The sequence below is a fragment of the Lynx rufus genome, unplaced genomic scaffold (genome assembly GCF_022079265.1).
Source record: "Lynx rufus isolate CCGP_SWC_20201006 ecotype Redwood Valley unplaced genomic scaffold, mLynRuf1.p SCAF_14, whole genome shotgun sequence".
In the NCBI taxonomy this organism is placed as follows: domain Eukaryota; kingdom Metazoa; phylum Chordata; class Mammalia; order Carnivora; family Felidae; genus Lynx; species Lynx rufus.
The window spans coordinates 40978128-41004223 of NW_025814828.1; the positions used below are offsets into that span (position 1 = coordinate 40978128).

Genomic DNA, 26096 nt, shown 5'->3' on the forward strand with positions numbered 1-26096 from the left:
GCAGTCGTTCTTATTTTTATTAGAGTTTAGAGTCTGTATTTTGTAAAGACCTTACCAAATTAAGACTCGTAATTTTCTTACAAGGAATTACATTTGTTTAATTCCTTATAAGGAATATTTGAGCGCCTGATTGTGTGCCAGGCACTGTTCTAGGCACTTGGGATTTCTCAGTGAGCCAACAAAGAACTCACATTTGAGTTGGGAGAAATAGAGAATAAGAAATAGATATTAAATAGCGTTTAGAAAATGGTAAGTGCTCTGGAAAGGAAGAATGTGGAGTATGGTAGGAAGAGGGAGAGTGTGGGGCAGGGGGCATGTGTCACAGGTTTGTTTAAAACGAGTGGTCAGAGTAGGACTCATAGAGGTGACATTTGAGAAAAGACTTGAAGGTGAGAGAAAACGACACAGTTATTTTGGGTAAAAATATTCCAGGCAGAGGGATCATCCAGTACAAAGGCTCTGAGATGGGAGGTGTGTCTGGCCTGTTTGAGCAACAGGAAAGAGGCCAATGAGGCTGGAATGGAGTGTGTGAATATCAGAGAGATCATATGGGGACTTGACTGGTTAAGGTAAGCAGGGGTTTTTTTTTCTATAAATGGCCAGATAATAAACACTTTAGGCTTTGCAGGTCATATAGTCTCTAACACAACTACTCAATTCTGCCTTGAGCACAAAGACAGCCAGAGATTATACTTAGCAAATGAACATGGCTTTATTCCAGTAAAACATTATGGACTCTAAAATTTAAATTTCATATTCGTTCACATGTCATAAAATGCTCTTTCTTATTTTTTTAATTTTTTAATATTTATTTATTTTTGAGAGAGAGAGAGAGAGAGAGAGGCCGAGTGTGAGTGGGGGAGAGGCAGAGAGAAAGGGAGACACAGAACTTGAAGTGGACTCCAGGCTCTGAGCTGTCAGCACAGAGCCCTATGAGGGGCTCGAACTCAACAATCTGTGAAATCATGACCTGAGCTGAAGTCAGATGCTTAATGGACTGAGCCACCCAGGCGCCCTGAAATATTCTTATTTTTGTTTTTTACATCATTTAAAAATGTAAAAACATCCTAAGCTGCCATTCTTAGCTCTTGGACCACACAAAAACAGCTGCTGCATTTGGTCTGTGGGCCATAGTTTGCCAGCCCCCGGGGCGCTCATGAAATCTTTTGTTTTCACTCAGAGCTTAAGGGGGAATCATTGGCAGGCTTCGAGCAGACAGGTGACATAATTTGATTTATGTTTTTAAGGGATCACTCTGCGGAATGATATGTCTAGTACTTGCTTCAAAATAATCCAGGGGGCAGTGTGCTATGGGAGGTTAAAGAAAGATGAAATAAGATTGGTCATACATTAATTGTTATTGAAGCTGGGCGATGGGTATATGGGGGTTAGTATAGTATTCTCTATGCTATTATATAGGTTTTTAAATTTCCATAGTAAAAGGTGAAAAACAAAAAATAGACTGGGGCGCCTGGGTGCCCAGTCAGTTAAGTGTCCAACTTCGGCTCAAGTCATGATCTCATGGCTCATGGGTTCAAGCTTCGCGTCAGGCTCCATGCTGACAGCTCAAAGCCTGGAGCCTGCTTTGGATTCTGTGTCTCCCTCTCTCTCCGCCCCTCCCCTGCTCAAGCTCTATCTCTCTCAAAAATTTTTTTTAAAAACGTTAAAAACAAAAATAGGCTCTGGCTGCTGTATTTAGAATAGACTAGGAAGGGAAGGTTAGAAAGAGGAAAAGCAGTTAGGAGGCTGTTAAAGTAATCCATGAGAGGTGATAGTGGCTTTGACTGGAGTGGTAGCCCTGGAGGTGGTGAAAAGTGATAAGATTCTGGGTGAATATTGAAGGGAGAGCCAACAGGATTGACTGAATCAGATATGAGATATAAGAGAAGGATAGGAGTTGGGGATGCTTCCAAGTTTGGGGCCCAAATGGTGGGAAGGGTGAAGTTGCCACAAACTGAACGGGGAAATCTGCAGGAGAACAGATTTGGGGGAAGAGATGATGAGTCCAGTTTTAGACACTTAGGTTTGAGGTATCTACTTGACATCCTGTGGAAATGTCAAGCTGGCAGGTGTCTGTGTGAGTGTGGAGTTTGGGAGGAAGCCTGGACTGCAGACCTGCATTTGGGAGCCAGTGGCCTATAGATGGCTTTAGCCTCGACCGGGGAGGATGGCCGAGCGAGTGAGTGTAGATAGAGGGGAGAACAATACCAAGCCCTGGGCCTTGAAGCATTCCGGCGTGAAGAAGTCCAGCAGAGGCAGAAGAAGCAGCAGAGGAGATGGGGAAGAAGAAGCCCGCAGGGAGACGGGAGGAAAACTGAGAGTGTGTAGCAGCCTCTAAATCAAGAGAAGAAAGCATTTCAAGGAGAGGGAAAGATCTGTGGTGGAAAGAGGCTACTGAAGTAAAATGAGGACTACAGATTGACCCCTAAATGTAGCAAACGTGATTATTGGTGATCGGGAGGAACAGTCTAGGTGCAGTAGTGACAGCAAAAGCTACGTCACTAAAGGTCAGGGTAAAGAAGGAAGTGAGGAACAGTTTGAAAAAGTGGGGTAAAGAGGTCTTTCCTTTAAGGTTAGAAGAAATACCAAGTCTGTATGTATACTTGTTAACATCTAGGACTTGCGTGAAAGGCAGTGATCCAGTGCAGAGGAAAAACTGCTAGAGTGTGGTTTTCAGTAGGTGAGAGAGGGTGGCGTGAAGTGTGCGATGGAGGGGTGGCCTTGGGCAGGAGCGCTGATAGTTCTTCCCTGGTAACAGCCTTGAAGGTAGAGTGTAGGTGCAGTATTAAGTAGATGTGTCGATGGGAATCTGCAGGAGCACTCTTTCAAGTGTTTTAATTTCCTCAGTGAGGTAGGAAGCAGGATCATCAGCTGAGAGTGAGGTCCAGAGGTTTGAGAAGAGAAGAGGTGTGAAATAGTTTTATGGTTTGAGGAAGTGTGGTGTGAGTACCGGGCTGTATGAAAGACCCTCCCTCTAGGTGAGAGGGAATGAACTTCAGGTGATATGCTGAAGTGTGTATTTTTTTCCACCTACATTCTGCTTATACTAATAGAATGGCCTTTGTTTTCCATTGTTGACATCTGGTTTTCTGGTGGGGAAGAAAGACCAAAACCTTTTTTTTTTCCTTTTAAACCACCACTAAGTAAAGTTAATTCCAAACTCATTAGTAATTTAACATCTTGTTCCCTGTATGTGAATCAAAAACACAGTAACCAAATACAGTAATTCAGTAGGGGTCAAGTTTTTTTTTTTTAATGTGTATTTATTTTTGAGACAGAGACAGAGCATGAACAGGGGAGGGGCAGAGAGAGAGGGAGACACAGAATCCGAAACAGGCTCCAGGCTCTGAGCGGTCAGCACAGAGCCCGACGCGGGGCTCGAACTCACGGACCGTGAGGTCATGACCTGAGCTGAAGTCAGACGCCCAACCGACCGACCCACCCAGGCGCCCCAGTAGGGGTCAAGTTTTATTAGCCTCATTGTTCTTGGGAAGTTTATTTAAGGGTCTTTGTGATTAGTAACCTATTTGGGGTATTTTGCTTTATTAACTCTTTCTGGAAATTTCTTAACTATCCGTGAATTGTGTTTATTCTTCCTGTCTTCCAACAGTGGGAATACACGCAACTATTCTCTTCTTTTGATTTAGGAACATTCCCTGGGGAAGGATAGAATCCAACACTGGTGGGTTTGGGGGTCTAAACTAGCTAGTATCTATAGCTTCCATATCTGGAAGCTAGAACCTTTCTCCTGAGCATGAAGTCTTCTGATAATCCTGAACCAGATCATAAAGACTGGGTTCAAATGAGATGCCCTCAGACAGCTCTGTATTTTGCCTAGACTTTGAACACAGTCCCTCTGACAGCTGGCTTTCCGGAATTCCTGTAGGGTCCTCACATGTTTTATGTTCAAGCCCCCCTTCAGCCTAGAGCCAGATGCTTTAGGTTTTCCCTAAGAGGAAAGAAAGAACAGTGGTTAAACATAAGACCTTTGGAGCCCAACTCCACCCCCTTGCTTTTTATACCATCTTAAGGAAGTTACCTGCCATATCTGTGCTTCAGTTTTCATATCTCTAAATGGAAATGATAATAGTACCTACTTAATAAAGGTGGTAAAGAGTCCAGTGCGGTACCTAACAGATAGCAAATACTCAGTAAATGTTAGCGGTGAAAGTAATTGTACTTGTTTTGTTCTTCATTTGTTATTCTCAGGAGTCCATCTGACTTTGCCGATGGACAGCCGTAGCACTCATCCAGCCAGACTGAGTAGTAGAATCCTCAAACATTTGGTACAACAAATGAAAATTGGCAACAAGTGGGGGAATGCAAGGAGGCCCACTCAGTGACTACATTGAATATTTTTTTCAAATATTCCAAATTTGGTTCAGTACACACTGTTCTTATTCTAAGGCATTTCTGGCCCCTGCCTTCAGGAGTTGGTCGTCTATTAGGGGAGGCCAGATATAAACACAGGAAAAGTTAACTAACACTGAAGTGACATCTCCCCTCAGACCTTGCAGATCCTTAGGGACGACAGGTGAGAAGGGCTGATGGCCAGTGTTGGTGCCAGAGTTTAAATACACAGTGGCTGGAGGAAGTTTGGTAGGCTGGCTTGAACCATTTAGGACATTGTTTCAGTGACACAGTTTTGACAGAATTGCTGTGGTACCACCCATTTGTCTGTTCACAGATTATTGGGGATTAAAGACAACCAAATGGACACTGTCCTGCAGCGAGACAGGAACTGCTGAGGACATATGGACCAGGTCCTTGGGGTTCCAGGCATGTGTCATCCCCTTTTGAGGAGGACACGCTATGTTCTTTTTGGGGGTGACAAAATATTTCCCAACTCATTTCTTTTCTACAGTTTCTGAAAAATATACAGAAAACTATTCCTTTTCCTCCTTTAAAGATACATAAACTACAGTGAAATACCACTTCATACTCACTAGGGTGGTAATAATCAAAAAGGTGGTGGGATCCCAGGGTGGTAGAATCAAGCCCTGAGTCAGGCTCCGTGCTGAGCGTGGAACCTGCTTAAGATCTCTCTCTCTCTCTCTCTCTCTCTCTCTCTCTCTCTCTCTCTCTCTCTCTCTCCCTCTCTCTCTCCCTCCCTCCCTCCCTCCCTTCCTCCCCGGCGTCTGGGTGACTCAGTCATTAAGCATCTGATTTTGGCTCAGGTCATGTTCTCACAGTTCATGAGTTCAAGTGTCACACATTGGGTGAGCTCGTGCCCCACTTCAGGTAAGCATGAACCACACTTCGGGCGAGCCCCGCTTCTCTCTCTCTCTCTCTCTCTCTGCCCCTCACTTGTGCTTGCTCTCCCCCCAAAACAAAGATTCTCTCAAAAACAAAATTAGGGGCACCTGGGTGTCTCAGTCCATTGGGAATCTGAGTCTTGACTTTGGCTCAGATCATGATCTCAAAGTTCATGAGTTCGAGCCCCATGTCGGGCTCTGTCCTGACAGCATGGAGCCTGCTTGGGATTCTGTCTCTCCGTCTCTCTGCCTTTCTCCCACTCGCGCTCGCTCTCTCTCTCTCTCTCTCTCTCTCAAATAAAAATAAACTTTAAAAAATTTTTTAAAATAAGAAAAAGATTCTCTCTCTCCCTCTGCCCCTCTCCCCTATTCTCTCTCTCTAAAATTTAAAAAAAAATTTTTTTAATAAAATAAAAACAAAAAAAAATTTTTAAGGCAGGCAATAACAATGTGGAGAAATTGGAACCCTCGTGCTTTACTGGTGGGGATATAAAATGTGCAGCCACTGTGGAAAACAGTTCGGCAATTTCTCAGAAAGTTAGATGTAAGAGCCCTGGGTGGCTCAGTCAGTTACGTATCTGACTTCAGCTCAGGTCATGATCTTGCGGTCCTTGGGCTTGAGCCCCGCATCGGGCTCTGTGCTGACAGCTTGGAGCCTGGATTTGGATTCTGTGTCTCATTCTCTCTCTCTGACCCTCCCCCACTTGTGCTCTGTCTCTCTCTGCCTCTCACAAATAAACATTAAAAAAAATTGTTTTAAGTCAGATGTAGAATTATCATATGAGCTAGCAATTCCACTTCAAAGCGTATACTTGCAGTTGAAGAGGTGTCCAAGACCCCCCCTCAGGTTCAATGATTCACTAGAAGGACTCAAAGAACTCAGAAAAGCCATTCTAGTGGTTACAGTTTATTACAGTGAAAGGAAGGATGCAGATTAAAAACAAGGGGAAGAAGCACATAGGACAGGGGTCCAGGAGAGAGTAGGCATGGAGCTTCCAGTTGTCCTCCCCAAGTGGAGTCTTGTGGACAGTGCTTATTTCTCCCCCCCAGGGACGTGTGATGATACACAGAGTATTGCCAACCAGGGAAGCTCACCCAAGTCTTAGCGTTCAGAGATTGTATTAGGAGTTGGCCACTTAGACACAAGTGACCCACCCGCATGGCTGACCTTAGCCTCCAGTCCCTCCAGAGGTCAGGCTGATACCATGTGGCTCAAAGCCTCCACCATAAATCACATTGTTAGCATAGGCTATCTGACATGGTCAAGGGACCCCTGATAAACAAAGACACTCTTCTAAGTCAGGACATTCCATAGGCTTAGAGGTCACCTCTTAGTAGCTGGGGGCAAAGGGCCAAACCTTTCTTTAGGCAAGGTTAATCCCTTAATGCACCTTCCCAAAGAGAAACGAAAACATATGCCTACATAAAAACTTGTACACAAATGCTCATAGCAGCTTTATTTCCTAATAGCCAAAAACTTTTGAAAACGACCCAAATCCCCATCAAGTGATGAATGGATAAACAAATGTGGTATAGTCATACAATGGAATGTCGTTTGGCCACATTTTAATTTTTTTTTTTAATTTTTTTTTTCATCGTTTATTTATTTTTGGGACAGAGAGAGACAGAGCATAAACGGGGGAGGGGCAGAGAGAGAGGGAGACACAGAATCCGAAACAGGCTCCAGGCTCTGAGCCATCAGCCCAGAGCCCGACGCGGGGCTCGAACTCACGGACCGCGAGATCATGACCTGGCTGAAGTCGGACGCTTAACCGACTGCGCCACCCAGGCGCCCCACATTTTATTTTTTTTTAAGTTGATTTATTTTGAGGGAACACACACGCAGCGAGGGAGGGGCAGAGAGAGAGGTGGGGAAGAGAATCCCAAGCAGGCTCCTCACTCCTCAGCACAGAGCCTAACACAGGGCTCGATCCCATGAACCATGAGATCATAACCTGAGCCAGAATCAAGAGTCGAATGCTTAACCAACTAAGCCACCCAGGCACCCTCCCATATTTTTAAAAGAATGAAATTCTGATACATGCTATGACATGGATGAGCCTTGAGAACATGCTAAACCGGACACAGATGCCACATGTATGATCCCTCCTTGTGAAGTGTCCAGGATAGGCCTATAGATGAGTGGTTGCTTGGGGCGGGGGTTGGGAACAGGAAGTGACTGCAGGTAAGCATGAGATTTCTTTTTTGAGGTAATGAAAATGTACTAGAATAAAAACTTGAAACAACACCAGAAAAGAAAATGTACTGGAATTACGTAGTGGTGATGGTTGCAAAACTCTGTAAACATGCTAAAACCATTGAAACGTATACTTAAAAGTCGTGAGTTTTTTGGCACAAAAAAAGTTTTCTGGTATCTCAATAAAGCGTTATTTTAATGGGCATAATATATACCTTCTCTGTCACCTTTAGGTGGTTACAGTAGAAATAAATGAGATGTATATATATAAAGGCATTTTGTTTACTAGAATATTCCAAGTGTATGTATTTGGAAAAAGATAAATAGGTATTTGGCACCAAAACTTGGTTGGCATTTCTCCTTTACCACCAAAACACAGCGACCTTCAGCTATAAGCATCATAGAATGACCTTTTTTGCGACCAGATGGATTTTATGGCACAGTTCCGTAAGGACGTATTCCATTTTTCATCTAAGCACCCAGTTCTTATTTGTGTATTGTCTTTCATTTTGACTAATTTATATTTACGTCTCCACAGTCTATAAATGGGACCTGAGACACATGGTCTGTTTTCAGCTTCTGATCAGTAGTAGTTTTATGTTACACATTCATCCCCTTGAATAGGACACGGTCCTTTTGCTTTCTCTTTCCACATTTTTATCAGTTACTAAACAGCGAAAGAGCACTATACCCAACACTTTTAATCTTCTGCTAAAGAATGCCTTTTGCTTCTTGTTTTTTAAATGACTGGCTAGTTTCTTAGCCAAGTGATAACACAAGGTGCCCAGATAAAAGTACATTTTTGGCTTTCATCATCCTCATTATCATAAGGCCTTTCAAATACGTGGACATTTTAAGGATACAGATTTCAGTGTAAGGTAACAATCTTTTCCAATAGAACTGTCCAAAGCTGGGGTGGGCTGTCTTAGGAATGTAGTTTAAGTGGCTAGATTACCACTTCCTTGAAAAGTAGAAGGAGTTGGGGGGGCAGGGCAGTGGAGGTAGAAAACCAGGGACTCTAGAGGCACGTACAAGCAGTGATAAATGCGGTGCTGGATAAGATGATCTTAGAATTATATTTCATCTCTGGAATTCTTTATCCTGTAAAATTGGCTTAAATGCAATCTGCCTCCTTTAAAGCTTTGATGGTTGCCAGCATTCTCTTAGGTGTTGAATTTCTCCGTCTATTAGAAGGAGACCTGTCAGGTTTTGCATTTTTTAGTCTTTATTTGTATCTGAGGTCATTCCCTATTTGTAGTTATCACAAACCCCCAAACATATAATTAATTCGGCAGTCTGCCCTCCAGACTCAGGCTTCCAAAAGAGTTGAGACTTGGCTTTCACCATGGGAATTCTCCACTATTTTTAGAAACAAATCCTCCATTTCTTTCTCTCCCATGTATTTAAAATCTTTGGAAGGAAAGCTATAGCATTGTAACCATAACAAATGGTAATTGAGACTAACTAAAACACAGGAGTACAGCAGTCATGGGCCGGCTCTTCCTACTCTGTTGCCCTGTAAATGAATCCTCAGTACATGCTATGCAGTGATACTTAACAAATGTGTTGCATCTATAAATGGCAAAACATTACAAACTGAATTTCAGATTGTCTGTAGCCCTAATGTTCCTTAGAACGTTCTGCAGTGATGGAAATCTGTGCTGTCCAGTATGATTGAAATGTGGCTAGGGTGGCTAAGGAATTGAATTTTTAATTGTATATCGTTTTATTTTTTTAAGCTTACTTTGAGAGAGCGAGAAAGTGCACACACACGCACTTACGAGAGTGAGGGAGGGGCAGAGAAAGAGGGAGAGAGAGGATCCCAAGCAGGTTCTGCACTATCGGCATAGAGCCCAACGTGGGGCTCAAACTCACAAACAGATCATCACCTGAGCCGAAATCAAGAGTCGGATACTTAACCGACTGAGCCACCCAGGCGCCCCAATTACATGTGCATACTGTATATGTAATTAAATTAAATTTAAATAGCTACTTACGGGTAGTTGGCTACCATGTTAGACAGCACAGCTCTATAAGAACAATTTCAACAAGTTGGGTTGCTTAGATACTGGAGTTCCTGGGACCTTTTTAGAACCAGTAGATACTCTGGCAACAATATTGACTTCGTTTTTTTCTTTTGTTTGTTTACAAGCATTTCTTGAGCACCTGATTGTTCAATAGTTGATGGCAATGCAAAGATGAATGACACGGCTTCTGTCTTTAGGAGCTCTGGCCAGGGTTCTGACGCTCACTATACTGTAGGTACACTGTAAAAAGTACTACTATAGAAGCATATAATAAGGCGACGTGAGGGCCACAGAGAAGGTACAGCATGACTCTTCACAGGAGCCAAGGAAGACTTCTGAGAAAAACTTCAGGCCCGAGCTAAAGGGGAGTTTGAATTTTTTTTTTTTTTTTTTTGCCTCTTCTTTCTGTTTTCTATACAAGCAGATTTCCTGAGTTACTTGTAAAGCATCTGTCATAGTCCGGTTAGGGCCAGTTTTCTCCCTGCCTCGCCTCTGCTTCCCGTGAGCAGCTCTCACATTAAGCCCTGGGATATGCGGTTCCCCTCCCCCCCCAGCCCTGCCCCCTTAACGCATCTTTTCTTCCTACAGTGCTCTGTGAAAAGCTGCATCACTGCCTTCCACGTCACCTGTGCCTTTGAGCACAGCCTAGAGATGAAGACCATCCTAGATGAGGGGGATGAAGTGAAGTTCAAGTCATACTGCCTCAAGCACAGCCAAAACAGGCAGAAGCTCAGGGAGGCCGAGTACCCCATGCACAGGGCTACTGAGCAGAGCCAGGCCAAAAGTGAAAAAATCAGCCTGCGGGCGCAGAAGCTTCGGGAGCTGGAGGAGGAGTTCTATTCCCTGGTCCGCGTGGAAGATGTGGCCACAGAACTGGGGATGCCTACGCTAGCTGTGGACTTTATCTATAACTACTGGAAACTGAAGCGGAAAAGTAACTTCAATAAGCCATTATTTCCTCCGAAGCAGGATGAAGAAAATGGCCTGGTGCAGCCAAAAGAGGAGAGTATTCACACTCGCATGAGAATGTTTATGCATCTACGCCAAGACCTAGAGAGGGTAAGGTGATCAGCTGTGGCTACTGTTTAGGTCTCAGTCTGCATAGAAATGGAGGCCCCGCTTCCAGTTTCGTTTCTGTTTTTAAAGGTCAGCTCATTTAAAGTGTGGGCTTCCGTGTCCTTGCTTATCTTCTGATTACATTGTGGCCCCGAGCATTGGGCTCTGTTTAAATTTTTGGCAGTCACTTTCAAGGGAACTGGAGAGCCCTCGCTTACATGCTTATGAAGCTTAAATCTGAGATAAATTCTCATTTGGTTTACTTTTTATTCACTGTTGAGCCTAAATTGGCTCAGCTCTATTTTACTGACACGTGAGACTGTGGGCTGAGTTAAGAATTAATTTTATTGAGGAAAAAGCAGTTTCTCAAACTCAGCACTAGTGACATCTTGGGCTGGCTAGTTCCTTATTGTAGGGGGGGACTGTCCTTTGTCGTGGGGAACACTGGAAGATGTTGAACAGCGTCCCTGGCCTCTACCCAGTAGCCAGTCCCCCTCCCAACACATACCCAAATGATGACAGCAGAAAATGGTTCCAGATTACCAAATGCTCCCTGGGGGTCAGAATCGCCTCTGATTGAAAGTCTCTACACCAGATAATTTAGTTTAACTCACTTATTCAAAGATAAGTTAGGCCCTGTGTTTACCCTACAGAATTTTATAATCAAGTGTAATTATAGAGATGGCTTGTTTTTTCTCTCTGCTACCAGAATCTGGAAGGGAACAGATTTGGCTCACTTTGTAAAATTTAACTCACACATCGATAGCACTTACTATGTGGCAACACTGTTCGAACATTTCATAAATATTAACTCATTTAATCCTAACATGCCTGTGAGGAAAGTACTGTTGTTAGCCCTATTTACCGATGACTAAACTGGGGCACAGAAAGGTGGGATGATTGGTCCGGTGGGGTGGGAAGTATGGGAGCACGTGGATCGCACCCTTGGGGCTGTAGAGATTTGGCTGAGCAGGAGGTGTGAGCAAAAAACCACTGTCAGTCTGTCCGGCAGACCTTTATCCTGCTGGTCCAGCGCTCATTAGAAAATTGTACTGGATCCAGCATCGCCAGTGTTTTATTCAGGAATTTAAAGGGAAGGCCAGAACACTACATCATCATTCGGTCTTCCCAGCTTGGCTGTGCGTATAAACATCGAGCCCATCACGCTGCAGGAAGAGTAGGTTTCAGGAGGTGGCTTGGGAGCGTTTTCTTGTGCTGCCGATCAATGTGGGAACCACGGTCCCGTGCCGGACCATGCTACGTGACTTCCCGTAGAGTGGCTCTCCTTATGCAGCGTTTTGTGTTGTCTTCTCTCCTCACCGCCCCCGTGCCCCCACTTGGTTTTAGTTGCCTTAATTTTGGCTAAACGATTTCAATTGTCGGGTTCACGTAACATGACAAAAATCTCTATTTGCCGGGGATTGGGCTTTCAGGTGCGAAATCTGTGCTACATGATAAGCAGGCGAGAGAAGCTGAAACTGTCACAAAACAAAATACAGGAACAGATCTTCGGTTTGCAAGTCCAGCTTATCAACCAGGAAATGGCTGCAGGTAACCTTATGTTAAAGATGCCCTGGGGCACCTGGGTGGCTCAGCAGGTTAAGCGTCTGACTCTTCATCTCAGCTCAGGTCTCCATCTCAGGGATGTGAGTTCAAGCCCCGAGTTAGGCTCCACACTGGGCATGGAGCCTACTTTAAAAAAAGAAAAAAAAGTCCTAAGCAATATATAGACTCTGATTTCATCCCATTTTAACAATTTAAATTTTCGGTCGGTTGTTTTACTTAAAAATCTTTTAAAATTCTTGTCGAATATCTCATTTGCTCTGCTCCAACCCTGATGTAACATGGCCCATCTTGCTGTCAACTCATGAGGCAAGAAATCCCAAGGTGGGGTTGGGGGACTTGCAGGTCTGGGGCGGATAATCTAGGTGTCAGACAGATATTGGGGGCCACTAGTTAAAGCCATGAGCTATTCTGTAATCATCAGATTGACTTAGAAATCCATACAATAGGGCCTAATCCTAGTTTCCAGAAAACATTTAACTCCGAGGTTACTCATCTTAACGATAGTTTGTTAAAACCTTAGCCAGTAGTTAGGAGATCTGGGTTCTGTCTCTTATTTACTAATATTTGTCGAGCACCTGCTGTGGACTAAGAACTGGGCAAGAAAGTAGAGCAGTCCGCAAGACAGAATCCCTGCCTGTAGGGTATGCTGCCCGCTTAGCGAGAGAGACAGGAGAGCATAATTCCAGTGCCCTAAGCACGGGGAGCTCGGCTGCGATGACAGTCCTATTCAGTGACATCTGTAACCCTCCTGTACCTCCTGTAATACCGAGGTTGGCGGCAGAGCCTGGGCAGCCGGGAGTCAGTGTGTGGGGTGCGCAGAACCCAGCTCCGGCCAAGGGCCAGCCGTAGAGTGAGAGAAACACCCAGAAATGAGGTGTCAGGTAGGCATCGAAGGCTCTGGGGTGTTTATAAGTATCCTAGGTCACAGCAGAATGCTATAGCAGGAGGCGGCAGGGCTGCTCAGCCACAAAGCCACTGTGATGGGCAAGACCAAGAAAACCAAAGGACGGCAAGGAGGGTCCCTGCGTGCCAGGGAGATTGTCCCCTAAGCCATGTGGCTTCTGATTGGTGGGTGCCAGCCCCGTAACTGCTTGTGGTATCAGCAGGTGGCAGCAACATGGGGGCTGTGAGTATTCAACATGCACCCTTAGGGAACACCTGTTGCCCAGGTACTACTTAATAGTTATCCTCTCACGGGGAAAAGTTAAGTCCCTATGCAAAGAGGAGTTATTTAGAAGTACTTTTTTAATTTCAGAGCACCCAAACTAATAGAGAAAGGAAGATCTGTTCTAAAAGTGATCGTAGGATGACAGAACCAGGTAACTGATTGCCAGTACTCCACAGGCCGAGCCCAAAGCAGGCCACTGGCAGGAATGTCATGATTCTTTTGGGCTGGCCTTGCCACCGCAAAACCTGCCCCTCCCACCCCTCGATAATGGACATTCACAGTGAGGAGACTGTTTGAGGTTACAGGCATAAAGTACACAGGAACCACCCGCTACCATTTCTACTGTTGCCAAGTTAAAACACATACTCACGTGCTCTTCGTCCACCAAAACCTATGCTGTGTTCTTGAGGGTTTGGATTTGACTTTGGGGGAAGGGTGGGAGAGATTGGAGGGTAGGGTCTGACATGTCTTTTCAGGCACATCCTGAGTCCTGTGCAATACCCGCACCTGCACACACGCAGACACCCCAATAGGGAGACCCTGTTCCAAACCACTGCTATGACATTCTTTTCAGAAGTGGAAGGGGGCAGAGATGGGGATGTAGGAGGTGGCACACTAGTCTTTGTGATCATTGTACAGCCTGGGAGGGCAGAGGTGAAGAGGTCGAGAGCCACACGACAAGCAGTGGCTCCGCTGAGTTTCCCACCTGTAGCCACCCCCACCCCACCCAGCCTCTAGTTCAGCCCCTCCGGCTCCTATCCCGTGACGCACATACACATCAAAGTCAGGGGCCCATTAGACATTTGGAAGAGTGGGTATGTGAACTCACCGTGCCGTAATAAGCATATATGCCGTTATTTAAATCAGTTGTTAAAATGAGTCTGTCTTTTTGATCTCAGGACTTCCTTTGACAAGTACACTAGAAAACTCATTGTTCTACCCGCCTCCAAGAATTACCTTAAAGTTAAAAATGCCGAGATCAGCCCCGGAAGACTGCAGAAACAGCTCCACAGAGCCTGATCATGGACCCCTCTCTCCTGCCAGCAGCTCCCCTGTTCCCAGTATAAGGAGCATGCAGGTGCCTCAGGAGTCACTAGAAATGAGAATGAAATCGTACCCAAGACATCCACTAGAGAGCAAGAGTAACCGTCTGCTGGCCAGTCTCACCCACTCTAGAAGTGAAGCAAAGGACCCCAGTCCTGCTTGGAGAACTCCATCCCCGGAGTTCTACCACGGGCAGTCACTGGGAAAGCCTCTGGTCCTCCAGGCTGCCCTGCATGGCCAGTCTTCCATCGGGAATGGGAAGAGTCAGTCTACCTCCAAGCTTGCCAAATCCAACGGCCTGGAGGGCAGCTGGTCTGAAGATGTCACCCAAAAAGACAGCTCAAGTGAGGTGTTCTGTGACCAGGAGTCCATGCTCAGCTCCCACTTGGCCAGTCAGGGCACCTTTAGAAAATCGACCGTGGAACACTTCAGTAGGTCCTTTAAGGAGGCCACCAACAGGTGGGTGAGGACCACGGAGGACCTCCAGTGTTGTGTGAAGCCAACCAAGAACGTCAGCCCCAAGGAGCAGCTCTGGGGCAAGCAGCTTGTGAGGCGGTCTGCAGGGAGAGCTCCGTATCAGGAAAACGATGGGTATTGCCCAGATTTGGAGCTGAGCGATTCAGAAGCAGAGAGTGATGGGAATAAAGAGAAAGTCAGGGTAAGGAGAGTTAGCTCGGACAGGGAAAATCCTGCCCACGACTCTCGACGGGATTGCCACGGTAAAAGCAAGACACATCCCCTTTCCCACAGTTCAATGCAAAGGTGATCGGAAACCTCCAAGAATAGCTCAGTCTTTGCCTTTGCCCCATACACTGGGGCAGACCCCCACACCAAAAGGATTCTAGTGTACTTTAGGAGGAACTGTAGTGAAAGAATAAAATGTTTCACAGCGAATTGACTTGCAGTTTTTGAAACCGCTTCAAGTCTACTTTTCGCAAGCACATTCTAATTACAGATTGTCCAGAAGTCTTTTCTGCCAGAGGCTGTTGAGAACAGCTGGGCCCAGAGTACTTGCTCAGTAAATACTTTGGGACAGCTCTCCAGTCCTGTTACCACGTTGATGCACATATGTATTAAGAGTCCTTGCATCGTTAACGCATTTGCAAGAGACGGTGATTATCAGACACTAAAACTACTTCCCTTTTGAAGCTACGGCACGTGACCTCCCACAGCTCCTGTCTGTAGGAAGTTGCTAACTCCATTGGTACCTGGAAACCCACTTCAGGGAGAGCCCAGGGACCAACATCTCAGATACTGTCAGATTCACTACCCTCTTCCTTGGCTCAGCACAAGGTTGAGCTCCTTTCGCAGTATCTTACCTACCAAGTCAATACTCTTGATGCTTCTTAAGTGTCCAGTGCCTGTTCCTAGACTTGCTGGTCAGGGGCGCACTTGTAACTACTTGGCCCATCGAACGAGCGTGAGAGGCTAACTTGTGGATAGTGTTTACAGAGGTACAAGGAAAATGCTCAGATTCTCTCCACTTAGGCGTTTGGGAGGGATCCCAGAGCCTTTCCCAAAGTGAGACCAATTCCGGAGGATTTGTACCAGGTCAGGGGTTTTGTGTTCTTGTTTTCAAATCAGTTTGACTTAAATAAGTTTGGCTGACAGTTTTTTGTATACCTGCTTTAATGTTTATAAAGTTTCTATTGAGGTATAATTAAAATATAGTAAGATGCACAGAGGTTAAGTATTCTTACCTGCTTTAATTTTGAAACAGATTTTTATTGTCAAACAGAATTTGAAAGCATGTGTTTAACACATGGATATAATTTAGCTTTGTACCAGCTTTGAATCCGAGGCAGTTCCCCACACAAAAAGGCTGGAGCCGTTTTTCAGAAGTTGCTTATACCCTGTTCCCAAACAATCAGCCTTGAATAATTTGTGGGAGGAAGAGAATAATTACATTTGGGGGGGGGGGATAAAACACGTCTGCTTCCCATTTAAAAGAAGGGGAACATGTTACAGTTTTTAAAATGTGAAGCCGACTATAATTCTCTGCTCTCTCTTCTTAGCCTTAAATTAATATTCTCTTTCTTCTGGTTTGGGAAAGCATAGTGGGAATTTTCAGACAAAAAGAGGCCATTTTTCGATCTTTAAAGTTGGTTCCTGGTAAAGCAAACAGCCCAGCTGCAGTGGGCGCACCAGTGGCCCAAGGGCAGGCCAGGGCCCCTCTGTCCCCTCCCCCGGTGCGGGAGCCTCAGCGGCGTTCCTGTCCCCACTTCTGTTCTCGAAGCCTTGTTAATGGGTCCCGTGGCTCGTGTTTTCTCCTCCCTTTTGGAAAACTTCTGTATTTTGCCTCCTCTTTGGCCACACCTTGAAAATGTTTCTTTTATGCCTGTGTACACGTGTGAACGTGCCAGAGCACGTGTGGTAGGCGTCCTGTGTTTTGTTTGAGTGGAAGCAGCTAAGAATCATCCACACGAGGAAGACTGTTCCTCCTTATGGACGCACTAGGTTTCTGTGCTTTTCCCTCTGAGCTCTGCTGGGGTAGATGTGAATTTGACACCTTCCCTCTAAGGAAGAGGTAACGAGCTCTGCTATAGGGGCCTTCTGTTCCGCTCGAGGCCAGTAGCCCGAGTCCTTTCATGCCTTTTGGTTCTGAGTGAGTGCAAGGAAAAGCAAACATTGAAAAAGTGCTTCAGCCAAATTCCATATGTAATGCCATGGGGAGAGTATTGACTAAAATAACTTCAGTCAGGGAAATATAGTTGTAATATTTTTACAAGATTTTCCTAAGTAAATGAAGGAGCCTTCAGTTGTGTAAATTTCAATTGCCCCAAAATGTATTTGCTACATTTTGCTGTTGTTTGAAGTATTACCTCTTAACCTTCTTTTGTTAATTTTTTTTTCATTTTGTCTTATATAGTCCAGTTTTCCGAGACAAATTCAGTCTTTTTTCAAATGTCACCTTTTTACCAATACTTTTTCATTAAATTATGAAAACTGCTAACGACTGTCAGTGTGGTAATTTCTTAATTTGGCATGCGGGTTTTAGAAAATCTTACATATGTTCCTCTTATATTTAAAAAATCGCATCCGTTAAACAAAACAGATGGTGGGGGGAAAGGGACGGAGGGGGAGAAGGAGGAATTGAATGTTTAGAAGCACAGATCCATGATTCATGTCCAAAACGGGGGACCAAAGAGAACTCTGGGACCTTGGACTCTACCCCAAAATCATGATTTCATCAGGCTAATAAGACAAAACCATCATTTAAAATCACCAAGGAAATGGATCCTATCTAAAGTCACAAAGTCCAAAAGGCTTAGTTCGGGCATCACTCAAATACACACTCTTTACGATACTCATTCTGCTTGGAGTCGTGTGAGCATATGAATGTGATACAGGTTATGTAGTGTCACAGGGGGACGTTGGGGGCATTAAAAAACATTTTCATTACGTTTTGAGAAATGTACTTGCTCAAGGTCATTGGGTAAATCAGTAGTGAAGATAGTTAAGAGCCACGGTTGTTTCTCTCTCCCTTCCTCCCTCCCCCCTCACCCACCCTTCCTCCCTCCCCCCTCACCCACCCTCCCTCTCTCCCTTCCTCTGCCTTTCTCCTCCTCCTCCTCCTCCTCCTCCAACACCCCTGCCTTCTCTCTCTCTCTCCCTTCCCTCCCCCGCCTCTCATTAATGGCGAACTCTTTTGACTCAGTACATTGTTAGGTAAGATGTCGGAGAACTGAAACTACAAATATACCCAGTTGTAGCCCACAAAAGCTTTGGGTCTGTACTTCTAATGGGAGATGAAGCCTTTGTCTGTGTTGAAGAAACTTTTGAGAGAATAAACCAGACGCTGCATCGTCCTGGGTTGGATTCCCCCCCGCCCCACAATCCTCAGCATGTTTGCTGACCCTTAAGAATTGAGGAAAACTCTTATGACAGGAGTAAATCCGTACTTGCCCCTGAGTGACTTCCGTGTGACATTTTCCAAAAACGCACCTTATTTATAATAAATGTTTTATTAGAGTCCCGCAGGATTAATCCAGCTGTTTCCAAGTTTTATGGAAAGCAGCAACGCAACGGTGTGTTGATTTTTTTTTTTTTTTCAAAAAAAGAACTCCATTAACAAAGGCCTGCGTTCCCACGCAGGGATCTCTGTCCTGTGACACTCTGCCCGCCCCGCGCGGCACTGTTTAAAGGAGGCTTCTGTGGATTCAGTTAATGTTACTTCATGGATTGGAACACACTGTATGGCCTGAAGCCATGAGGATAATTGCCCTCGAAATGTGGTGGGGGAGGCCTGAGACCCAAGCCGCTGTCCCCTGCCCTGTCCGGTCACCGATGCGTTCTTCAACCTGAAGCCCCCTAAAAATAGTCATCGTCTGAAGGAACTGCTGAAGCATCGAGCAGCTCTCATCCCGTTGAGACGGGTTTGGGTGGGAGCATTCCAGCCTCCAGGCCTGGGCACCCCAAGCTTTTAACTTCCCTTCACCTCCCCGCTTCTACCCCACCTTCTCAATTTTCCTTTCTTCTCAGTGAATGTCCGCTTGTAAGCAAGCCGGAGGGTGGAGTCGGGCTGCTCGAGCTCTACCCACTGCAGCAAGTTCTCTGAACGAGGAAACCACGGGCAGAACCGCCGAGCATTCGCCATTACCTTCCAAAGTATTGGTGCGCGGTCCTGAAGGCTGCTCCCGGAAGTCACACGTGGAAATGGGCCCGTTAATTTCATAGTCATTTCTCACGTGATGGAAAACCTCCAAGCTTAGAACTGCTGACGTTTTTGGAAATGATACACTCCTTGAATGAATCCCCTCAGCTTCAAGAAAGAAAGGCACTTCCAGTTGGGCAGTCTTCCCCCCACCCCAGTGTCCTCAAAGATGGGCTGATTAGTACATTGGCAGAGACCAGGCTGAATGTCAGTCTCAAGACAGCTACGTGGGTCCCTTAGGGAAGCCAACCAAGGCCAAAGCCATTGGTAGGACAGTCCAGGACACTTGTGTGGGACCAGCCAAGCCTTCAAATAATAAGAATGGCAATATTCATTGAGCCCTTAACTATGTCTGGCCGTTTGCTGATTAAGCATGCACTACCTTATGTTTACGGCTCCTGACGACCGTATGAAGGTGATACTCTTAGCTCTATTTGATGCATGTCAAAGGCCAGATGGTTCCAGCAGTTATTCGAGGTTCCCCAGCGAGTATACAGCAAGATTGGGACTAGAACCTGTGAGGTCGCCTCTACAACTCTTGGTCACTTTGCCTGACTCTACGTGCCCCAAGCCCCTTCTCTAAGTGCTCCTTCTCAGCTTCGCCCTGAAGAAAGCAACCTGAGTTGCAGGTGGCCGGAGTGATGCTAAGAAAGGCCATGAGCCAGAGCGCCTGGGTGGCTCAGTCAGTTAAGCGTGCGACTCTTGATCTCGGCTTGGGTCACGATGCCACAGTCTGTGGGATCGAGCCCCGTGTTGGGCTCTGAGCTGGCTGCGTGGAGCCTGCTTGGGACTCTCTCTGCTGCTCTCCCACTTGCAATCTCTCTCTCTCTCTCATATAAATAAACATTTTTTTAACTTTAAAAGACAAAAAGAGGGGCGCCTGGGTGGTTCAGTCGGTTGGGTGTCCGACTTCGGCTCTGGTCACGGTCTCACAGCTCATGAGTTCAAGCCCTGCCTCGGGCTCTGTGCTGACAGCTCGGAGCCTGGAGCCTGCTTCGGATTCTGTGTCTCCCTCTCTCTCTCTACCCTCCTCTGCTCATGCTGTGTCTCTCTCTGTCTCAAAAATAAACATTAAAAAAAAATTAAAAAGGCCATGAGCCAAGGAACGCAGGTGGCCTCTAGAAACTGAGAAAGGAAAGGAAAGGAAGTCTCTCCTAAGGTCTCCAGAAGGAACCTAGCCCTGCCTATCCCATGACCTTAGACTTCTGACCAACAGGACTATGAGAATAAATCTGTGTTGCTTTAAGCCACCAAATGTGTGGTAAGTTGTGACAGCAGACATAGGAAACTAACACGCTAGGGCACAGAGGAGTGCTCCTTACTCTTTCAGAGGAGCACTCCTCCTTCCCAAAGGGCCCACCTGGGCTGTGGCTGACCACTCTGGGTTGCTCCTGTGCTGTCTCTCCTAGTCGAAAAGCTTTCTGGAAATGGAAAACAAGTGGGTTTTTTTTTCCTATCAATCAGACCCTCCCCTGTAGAAATTAGTTTTGTATGTCCTGCCCACCCCCCTACTTTTTCCAAGGTGGCCTCTGGTCCTTCTCAGGTAGCCTTGGGTAACCTTCCATGGGCCTGATTGATCCCCTGTGGCTGGATCTGGCACCTGAGTAGTTGCCATGGGTTTGGATGTCCCTGTCGTCCACAGAACTGTTCTAGGGATGTGGAAATAACTCTCTGAGTGCCACCCCGGTGGGAAGATGATAGAAGGCAGGTGGGGCTCCTCAGAAGGACTGGTGCTCTAATCATCAGAACCTTCTACAAAAGTGGGCAGCTTGGAGGGTTAGAGAGTTCTTGAAGATCCCAGGCACCCGAGCAGAGCTTGGGGATTAAAGAACGCAACTCTATGCGGCCTATAAGAAACCACTTTTGGAGGGGCGCCTGGGTGGCGCAGTCGGTTAAGCGTCCGACTTCAGCCAGGTCACGATCTCGCGGTCCGGGAGTTCGAGCCCCGCGTCGGGCTCTGGGCTGATGGCTCAGAGCCTGGAGCCTGTTTCCGATTCTGTGTCTCCCTCTCTCTCTGCCCCTCCCCCGTTCATGCTCTGTCTCTCTCTGTCTTAAAAATAAATAAACGTTGGAAAAAAAAATTAAAAAAAAAAAAAAAAGAAACCACTTTTGGAGAGCCAGGGTGGCTCAGTCGGTTAAGCGTCTGACTCATCGTTTCGGCTCAGGTCGTGATCTTGCGGTTAGTGAGTTCGAGCCCCGCATCGGGCTCTGCGCTGACAGCTCGGACCCTGGAGCCTGCTTCACATTCTGTGTCTCCCTCCCTCTCTGCTTCTCCCCCACTCATGCTCTGTCTCTCTGTCTCTCTCAAGAATAAATAAACATTTTTAAAAAATAAATTAAAAAAAGAAACCCATGTTTAAGTAGAAAGACACAGATAGGTTAAAACTAAGAAAAAGATTCCATGCTGACACTAACAAAAAAAAAAAAAATCTGTGGCTATATTAATACCATACAAGGGCAAGTTCATCAAGAGAGCATAAAAGTCCCAGGTGTCTATGCATCTAATAACATAGCTTCAAAATACATTAAGGAGAAAACGATGGAACTGCAAGGAAAAATGCACAAACCAACAATTATAGTTTATGTCTATAATAAAGAGAACAAGTACGGAGAAAATCAGTAAGACTGTAGAAGATCTCAGCAAAACTATCAACCGTCCAGATTGAATGGACATTCACCATGCCACACCACAACAGCAGAATACACATCCTTGTCAAATGCAAATGGAACGTTTACCAAGATGGGCCATTAAACAAGTCTTACGAAACTTGAAAAGATTCAAGTCAAAGTATGTTCTCTGACCGCACTGGAATGAAATTAGAAATCGGTAACGGAAACACCTCTGGAAAATCCAATCATCGGGAACTGAACAAACTTCTAAGTACCACACGAGTCAGGGAACTCAGAAAATTAAAAACTATTTTGAACTGAACGAGAAAGAAAAGGCAACATATAATTTGTGGGATGGCACTAAAGCGGTACCTTGGGGAAATTCTACGGCGCTAAGTGCCTGGATCAGAAAAGAAGGGTCTCAAGTCAGTGACTGTAGCTTTCATCTTAACAAAACTCAAAAGAAGAGGAAATGAGATCCAAACTAAGGGGAAGAAAGGAAATAATAAAGGGCAGAGCTGAAATCAGTGAAAGACGAAGGGAAATCATTGAAACCAAAAGCTGGATTTTGAGAAGATAAAATAAAATTGACAAATCTCTAGTGAGACTGATCAGGAAAAAAAGAGAAAAGGCCAATTACCAATGTTAGGAACGAGAAATATCATTGCTGCAGGTTCTATGGATATTAAAAGGATAATAAGGGAATATCATTTATTTTTACATTTATTTATTTTCGAGAGACAGAGAGAGAGACAAGGCATGAGTGGGGGAGGGGCAGAGAGAGAGAGAGAGAGAGAGAGGGAGACACAGAATCCGAAGCGGGCTCCAGGCTCCGAGCTGTCAGCACAGAGCCTGACGCGGGGCTCAAACCCACAAACCGTGAGATCATGACCTGAGCCGAAGTCGGACGCTTAACCCACGGAGCCACCCAGGCGCCCCAATAAGGGAGTATTATTAACAACCTTTTGCCAGTAAATTCAACAACAAAGAAGAAATGGACACAACCCCTCAAAGACACAAACTACCAGAGTACATTCAAGAAAAAATATAACCCAAAAAGCTTTTTATTATTAAATACATTAGCATTAAAAACTTTCTTATGAAGGCCGCCTGGGTGGCTCAGTTATTAAGCATCTGATTTTGGCTCAGGTCATGATCTCACGGGTTCGTGAGTTCAAGTCTCACATCCAGTGACCTTGAGCCCTGCTTCGGGTGAGCCCAGCCTCTCTCTCTCTCTCTCTCTCTCTCTCTGTCCCTCGTGGGATTCTCTCGCTCCCTTGTGCCCTCTCTCTCTCTCAAAAAAAAAAAAAAAAAGCTAGAAAACTCCAGGCCCAAATGACTTCACTGGCAAATTCTAACAGACATTTAAGGAGCAAATAAGGCCAATTCTACACAAACTCTTCCCAAAAATTGAACAGAGGACAGTTCTCAGCTCATTCTGAGGCCAGCATTACCCTGATACCAAAACCACACAAACGTAATAAGAAAACTACAGGCCAATGTCCTTCATAAAAGTAGTTGCAAAAATTCTTAGAACCTGAACAAATTGAATCCCGGTAATATATCAAAAAGATAAATACACCAAGACTGTCTTAGCTTGGGGCTGCTATAACAAAAAACTCTAGACTCACTGGCTAGAGCAACAGAAATTTATTTCTCACAGTCTGGAAGCTGGGAAGTCCAAGATTAAGGTGCCATCAGTCTCCTGTCTGGTGAGGGCCCACTTCCTGGTTTGTGGACAGCTGCCTTCTCACTGTGTGCTCACGTGGCCTTTCCTTGGTGCATACTCACGGAGAGAGAGATCTCTTCCTCTTACAAGGGCATGAACCCCATCATGAGGGGCGCACATAAACGTTAGGTCCATAACAACGACCGAGTGAGATTTATCCCAGAAATGCAAGGTTGATTTAACCTTCAAAAAACAGTCAGTATAATTCATCGTATCTCAAAGATACATAAAAAGCACTTGACAGAATCCAATATCCATTCCTGATAATAATGCTTGGCAAACTAAAAATAGAAGGGACCTTCCTGAACCTGATAAAGGACATCTATGAAAAACCAACAGCTAACATCGTATTTAATGGTGAAAGATTTAACGCTTCCTCCCTAAGATCAGGAATAAGACAAGAATGTCACTACTTCTCTTCAATATTGTGCCAGCATTTCTAGCCAGTCCAATAAAGCAAGAAAAAGAAATGAAAGGCATCCTGATTCGAAAGGAAGAAATATAACTCTTTTTATTTTCAGATGACATGATTATGTAGAAAATCAGACAGAATCTACCCAAAAAAGCTACCAGAACTCATAAGTCCAGCAAGGCTGCAGGATAAAAGGTCAATTTATTAGAAACTATTGTCTTTGGGGCACCTTGGTGGCTCAGTCGGTTGAGTGTCTAACTCTTGATTCTCTCTCTTGGGATTCTCTCTCTCTCTCTCTCTCTGCCCCTCTCCCCTGCACTGACTCTCTTTCTCTAAAATAAAAAAAAAACTGTTGTATTTTATTTTTTACTGTATTTTATATACTAGCAAGGAACAATCAGAAATTGAAATTTTAGGGGCACCTGGGTGGCTCAGTCGGTTAAGCGTCGGACTTCGGCTCAGGTCACGATCTCGCGGTCCGTGAGTTTGAGCCCCGCGTCGGGCTCTGTGCCGACAGCTCAGAGCCTGGAGCCTGTTTCGGATTCTGTGTCTCCCTCTCTCTCTGCCCCTCCCCCGCTCATGCTCTGTCTCTCTCTCCTTCAAAAATAAACATTAAAAAAAAGTTTATTAAAAAAAACCCTAAAAGTATAAAGCCACTAGACAAAACACGGGAAACTTTTAGGAGCTTGGTTAGGCAAAGATTTCTTTGATATGCCCATCAAGAGCACTTTCCATAAAAGAAATTATTTACATATTGGTAAATTGGACTTCAGTAAAATTAAAAACTGCTACTTTTTGAAAGACAGTGTTAAGGCTGAAAGGAGAAGTGACAGACTGGGAGAAAAGATCTGCAAATCATTTATCTGATAAAGGACTGGTATCCAAAATATGTCAAGAACCCTCACAGCTTGGGGCTCCTGGGTGGCTCAGTCTGTTAAGAAGCCAACTCTTGATTTCCGCTCAGCTCATGATCTCACTGTCCTGAGATTGAGCCCCATATCGGGATCCTTGCTGAGTGTGGAAGCTGCTTGATAGTCCTTTCCTCCCTTTCCCTCTGCCCCTCTCCTGTTTGCTCTCTCTCTTTCAAAAAAATTTTAAAAATATGTTTTTAAATTAAAACCAAAGAACCCTCACAACATAATAACAAGAAAATAACCTTTTTTTTTTTTTCTTAATGAGCAATCTTGGGGTGGCTGGGTGGCTTCGTCGGTTAAGTATCTGACTCTCGATAACACTTCAGGTCATGAGTTCAAGCCCCTCTTTGGGCTCCACACTGGGCATGAAGCCTACTTCAAACATTTTTTTAGTTTACGTATTTATTTTGAGAGAGATAGCAACAGCATGAGTGGGGGAGGAGCAGAGAGAGAGGGAGAGAGAGAGAATCCCAAGCAGGCTCCACATTGTCAGCCCAGAGCCCGACGTGGGGCTTGAATCCATGAAACAATGAGATCATGTCCTGAGCTGAAACCAAGAGTCGGATGCTTAACCGACTGAGCCACGCAGGCGCCCTGAAACCTACTCAGAATAAAATAAAGGGGCGCCTGTGTGGCTCAGTCGGTTGAGCGTCTGACTTCGGCTCAGGTCATGATCTCACAGCTCGTGAGTTCGAGCCCCACGTCGGGGCTGACAGCCCGGAGCCTGGAGCCTGCTTCAGAGTCTGTGTCTCCCTCTCTCTCTCTGCCCCTCCTCTGCTCATGCTCTGTATCTCTCTCTCTCTCTCTTTCTCTCTCTCTCTCTCTCTCAAAAATAAACAAACATTAAAAAATTGTAAAGACTCATACATAAATGTCCATAGCAGCTTTGGTTGTGATAGCCAAAACTGGAAACAAGTCGTGTCCATCGACACATGGATGGATAGACAAGTGGTATTTACATGCAGTGGCCTACCTCTTAGAAAGAAAAAGGAATGGGGTGCCTGCGTGGCTCAGTCAGTTAAGCGTCTGACTTCAGTTGAGGTCATGATCTCATGGTTTGTGAGTTCGAGCCCCGCGTTGGGCTCTGTGCTGACGGCTCAGAGCCTGGAGCCTGCTTCGGATTCTGCGTCTCCCTCTCTCTCTATCCCTCCCTGACTAGTTCTCTGTCTCTCAAAAATAATAAATGTAAAAAAAAATTTTTTTAAGAAAGAAAGAAAGAAAAAGGAATGAACTATACACAGCAAGAGAGATGAATCTCAAAATAATTATGCCGCGTCAAAGGAGCCCGACAAAACAGAACACATACTGTATAATTCCATGTACGTACAAATCTAGAAAATGAAAAGCAGCGTGGTTGCCTGGGAGATAGCGTGGAGGGCTGGGAGAGAGCTTTCATAAAGGGGCAGGAGGAAACTTTTGGGAGTGACGGATGCATTCATTATCTTTTTTTTTTTTTTCAACGTT

At 45.2% G+C, this 26096-nt stretch overlaps 1 protein-coding gene across 1 annotated transcript in view; it reads left to right on the top strand.

The window, feature by feature from the left end:
• The window catches only part of JADE3 (jade family PHD finger 3), a 62304-nt gene extending 47097 nt beyond the window's left edge, over positions 1 to 15207 (top strand). The window contains exons 8-10 of the mRNA XM_047076128.1: positions 10068 to 10538; positions 11969 to 12086; positions 14169 to 15207. Coding sequence (XP_046932084.1) covers positions 10068 to 10538; positions 11969 to 12086; positions 14169 to 15079 — 1500 coding nt within the window. The 3' untranslated portion in view covers positions 15080 to 15207. The remainder of the gene's footprint in view (positions 1 to 10067; positions 10539 to 11968; positions 12087 to 14168) is intronic.
• Positions 15208 to 26096: the final 10889 nt, after the last annotated feature.